This window comes from Nicrophorus vespilloides, unplaced genomic scaffold (assembly GCF_001412225.1).
Source record: "Nicrophorus vespilloides isolate i.1.1-1 unplaced genomic scaffold, Nicve_v1.0, whole genome shotgun sequence".
Taxonomy (NCBI): domain Eukaryota; kingdom Metazoa; phylum Arthropoda; class Insecta; order Coleoptera; family Silphidae; genus Nicrophorus; species Nicrophorus vespilloides.
Window position 1 is genome coordinate 1,759 of NW_017096067.1, and position 4,752 is coordinate 6,510.

General features: G+C 49.3%; 1 protein-coding gene across 1 annotated transcript; it reads right to left on the reverse strand.

The window, feature by feature from the left end:
- Nucleotides 1-219: 219 nt before the first annotated feature.
- On the reverse strand, nucleotides 220-4,746 carry LOC108569347 (E3 ubiquitin-protein ligase MARCH6). The gene is made up of 6 exons (XM_017930866.1): nucleotides 4,490-4,746; nucleotides 3,752-4,404; nucleotides 3,296-3,478; nucleotides 3,046-3,240; nucleotides 2,100-2,987; nucleotides 220-2,050 (listed from the first exon to the last, which is right to left on the reverse strand). Exons 2-6 carry the CDS (start codon nucleotides 4,401-4,403, stop codon nucleotides 990-992), a joined length of 2,979 nt encoding a protein of 992 aa, XP_017786355.1. The 5' UTR covers nucleotide 4,404; nucleotides 4,490-4,746; the 3' UTR covers nucleotides 220-989.
- Between the last annotated feature and the right edge of the window lie 6 nt (nucleotides 4,747-4,752).

Below are 4,752 nucleotides of genomic sequence, written 5' to 3' on the forward strand. Positions count from 1 at the left end.
TTTATTTATTTAAAAACAAAGACACGCAATTATTAGTTGAAACAAACACGTGCAAATGTAATTACGTAACATGAGTTGCCTATAGTAACGTCTAATCTAATACGAACATAGAGTTGCCTACCTACTTAACCTATTTACTTTCGGACTGACGTAAAATTTGAAATTTAAATTAAAAAACAAATGCAGGATCATTTCATTAAACAAGACGACAATAAATGTTCTTTGTTTCATTTTTTTTGTTGTTGCTGTTACCATTAATAATTACAAGAGAATAATTGTAAAGTTTTCCTACAGTCGCAATCTTATCCACGCACGCACATCAACGATAATCGTGTATTAATACAGCAATCAAGAAAGCGTATGCAACTCGCGCAGCAAATTTTAACAACGATAAACGAATGACGATTACGATGATGAGAGGTGGGTGGATCGTTTCGTTTGGTGTAGATGAACGCCCTCGCGGGGTCGTGTTGTATATTATTTACATGAGTAAAATAAAATCAAAGAAAAAAAATGAAGAACTTAATTTTAAAAAAAAATGAATAAAAAAAACAAATGATGATGATTAAACGGCCGTCGCCGCCGCCTCTGCCGGATGGATAAAATGAACCGAGAAATAGAAATAAAACTAGACCATAAAATTAATAATAGTTGGATAAAAACTACAAAAAAACATCTACCGTGCACAACGATGAGTGAGGTGTGTTTGGGGGTGGCGACGTCGTCTAATTATGATTAGTGCGATCGAGTGATTATTCTCAACTAATATTTTCTCTCTTTCTCTCTTTTTTACATATAATATTTATATATACATTACGCTAAGTCATCGGTTTTTGTAATTACTCTTAGAGGGCGGGGGGTGGTGAAATGGTGTAAACCGATAGTATTCATCTTCAAGATCATGAATGAACGAAGAGAGTAAGACCGCTTCGGTTGTTATTTACAAGTCGTTTTGGTCTGCCTAAAGTTATTTAAAAAAAAAAACGGTTTCAGTTAACTTCGGGGGCGGCGACGGCGGCGGCAGCGTCGACAAGATCGGGCGCTTGCTCTTCGTCGTCGTTCGGCCAGAGAGGCGGCGGCGGTGGGGGCGGCGCCGCAGCAGCCGTCGTCGTCTTTGAGACGGCCGACTTCGACGAGGCCATCTTTGACCTGCGATGGTCGTAGTTGACGAGTCGCTGTCCGACCAGATACTTATCGTTCTTTATGTGCTCGTAGAGACGCTTGAATTGGCGCACCTGCACCGTGACGATGACCGTCGAGACGATGACGAGCAGCAGGAAGGGATACAGACGACGTCCGATCAGATCGGTGGTGAAGAGGTTCGACACGAAGAGCGGCACCACGCTGTACGCGATCACGTAGGGGACGGCGAGCGCGAGACCGCACGTGACGACGACGGGGGCGGCCACCTCGCGATAAATGAATCGGAGATTCATGTCGCGGATGCCGTCGCGATAGACGCGCTCGATGGCCGTGCGCAACGCCCAATCGGGACCCATCATCGTGATGGCGCAAGCGATCTTCGTGTAGAGGACGCCCAGCGCCCAATCCTGCCAGACGAAGAAGACGGGCGTCTGGTAGAGGGGTACGCGCAACGGCACGATCACCACCAGCTCGAGCAGGAGTCCGAACAGGAGAGGGATGAGACCGAGAAGGACGGCGCTCGCCGCTATCGTCTTAGCTCCTAACACGAACCAGTGCTTCAGACGCTGCATCATCGCCGCCCTGCCCTGCGGAAACCAACTGACGAACAGAGATACGGCGCGCATCGCCAGCCAACAGATGTAGGTGCCGCACGCGGCCGTGTACAGCTCGTGCACTTTCATCACTGCGTTCTGCTCGTCGCCACCGCCGCCGCTGCCTCCTGAAGCCGTGACCTGCGGACTGGGCGGTGGAGCGCCGACCAACCACAGAGCCATCACCTTCCTGCCGATGCCGACCGGCACCGTGAGCGCCACGAGACTTCCTATCATCAGCGACACGCACACGAACACCAGCAGCACGGCAATCCTAGCCGCGAACAGAGTCGGACGCACGTACGGTCTGAAACCTGCAAACATCAATTAATTACCGCAATTACAATATCGCAATTATATTACCAATTGGTCCGTCCCGCATGAGGAGGGCCTGATGAGCGGCGCCCAAACCGCCGGCGACCTGTGGGGCGGGCGGCTGTTGCTGCTGCTCCTGTTCGTCCTCCGCGTCGCCCAACAAGTACGAGTAAATGTCCAGCACCCAGGCCACGTACTTGCACCAGCATTTCACCAATCCCTTCAGCCAGGTACGAGTGTGTCCCTGCTCCAGAAGCGCCGGAAGAATGACCTGCAGCAGCAGCAGTTCCAGCGACAACTCGTTCACCTGCAGCTCGTTGTTCAACGCGATCGTGTACGGAAGGAACGTGGGCACGACCATCTTCAACATCCTGATGGGCAGATAGAGCATCAGCAGTACGGCGCTGCCGAAGATCACGATCGAGAGCAGCAGTCGCCGAATGTGACGCAGGATCGGCAAATGGATCATCTCCTGGATGGGACTGAAATCGGGATCGTTGAGGTTGCGCAGGAACCAGAGCACGCCCGGTCTCAGGATCTCGCGTAGCAGCAGCACGAAACTGGCGAAGTAGTAGACGTAGACCATGCCGACGAGCCAATGGATGAATATCGAAGTACCGGGGGCGACCTTGAAGGAGGTCTCGCGGTCTTTCAAGGTGGCATCGAACATCGTCAGCGAGCAAATGTCCAACCACCAGCCGCACACCAGCGGCAGAATACCGATTTCAATCACGCTCAGCAACACCACCTTCACCACTATGTAGCACAGACCGAGGAGACGACGGGCCTTACCGAGTCGCAGCGCAGCGGCGATGTGGTGGAACACCAGAAAGATGAATCCCACCAAGCAGTAGCCCATAAGCGTTGTAAGCAATCCCTCGAAGTGACTCTCGGACGCAGTCTCCTGCAAACTGAACACCTTCAAGAAGAGTACGCCTGAAAACAACAACAATTATTTCAGTCTACAATTTAAAATGCAACTGCAGTTACGCACCCATCAGATATGGACAGAAGGCAAAAATCAAAACGAAGAGCGCGTTCAATGAAACAACCCAGAAGATGTGCTCCAGGAAAAGAAGCGATCCATCCAAACCCAACAATCGTTCCCACGACAACTCCTCGGCCGCTCTGTCCCATTCCATGGGGATCCAATTGTTTTCTTCGTTGGCATTTGGAGCGTCGACAGCATCTGCAATAAATACTTGTTACACACAAATCCATTAATTTTCTCCGAATACACCAACCTCTCGGCGGTTCTATCGCTTCCTCGGGCTGCGCCGGTTGCACCTCAGGAATATCATTAGCATTGTTCGCATCAGCTGGAGCAGCAGCAGCCGCATTATTCTCGCCGTTACCGAATATATCCTCATCAAAGTAGAACTGATCCCAGTTGTTATCGCCGTTTTGTGCATCGCCTCCTGCTTCAGCTGCAACAAAAAAAAATCATTAATTAATAAATACAACGATTAATTACGTTTTTATAAACGCAATTTACGAGACAAATAAAAAGTAGTTAATAAAAATAATTATGTCAACAAAATTCCACTTCATTGCAATCAGCAATTAAAATTGTTGCTGAATTCGATGACCATAAATTAAATGACAACTTGCAAATCACTTTGCAAATTAAGGAAATCAATGATTAAATCAAAATGCACTTTGGACTGCAACAATTAAAGTAATTGAAATGGTTTACTGACCGTTGATTTCTAGAGCAGGACCAGCTGCAACTGCTGCATCAGGGTTCTGCTGCTGCTCGTTGCCTACAACATTGTTGTTCTCCTGCTGAGGGTTTCCCTCCTGCGCGATGATGGGTAAGTCCTGCAGGAAGAAGGGATTCCGCTCGAGCCAATCCGGGCCACCGCCGAGGAGGATCTGTTCCCTGAGCCACAGCAGTCCCAGGAACGAGAAGAGCGTGCACGTGACAATGAAACATCCGTGAAAGATGTCCGTGGTGATGTTCTCGGTGGAGAACATCTCGCCGACGTCGAAAGCGGTCGTAAACATCGACCTGTAGATGCGGCAAGAGGTGATGGGAACGATGCCGAGCCAGGCGATCGCGACCAGCGTGAAATGCAACCAGAACTTCATCGCCGTCGCAATGGAGTTGAGAAGGCCTCCGGCGAGATCCTTCAGTGGCAATCTGCCAGGCATGTCCGGCGAGTAGATGGGTGTGAAGGAGAACTTGTGACTGCACAGCTCGCAGTACTCCTTGTGCGAGTACTGCATCCATTGCATCAGGCACTCCTGATGTATCCACTTGATGCTGCCCGTGCAGATGCATGGATGGAACAGTGGTCTGTCGGGCAGTCCCTCCGATCTGCACACCCTGCATATATCTGACTCCATCATCCTGAACGACGGCAAAAACGAGAAGAACACATGAACAATAATTATAAAAACACAATCGAGAGAGAAAAACAATTGAACTCTCTTACCTGACGTCGGTGGCGGGGCGAGCGCTCTTCTTCTTCTTCCTCTCCACCTCCTAAGCCTTCCGCATCGAAACGAACACAAAAAAAAAAACAGTCTCAACGTAGAGTCTCACTTTTCAACAGCGATCACTCATCGCTGCGATCTAAGAAACATCACGAAACACCAGAAAATGCGCACAGAAATCCACTTTCGACTCGTTTTTTCTCCACCAAAACACTGAGCTTTTCGCACGCAGCTTTCACGCTTGTCACTCGCTCGCATCTGT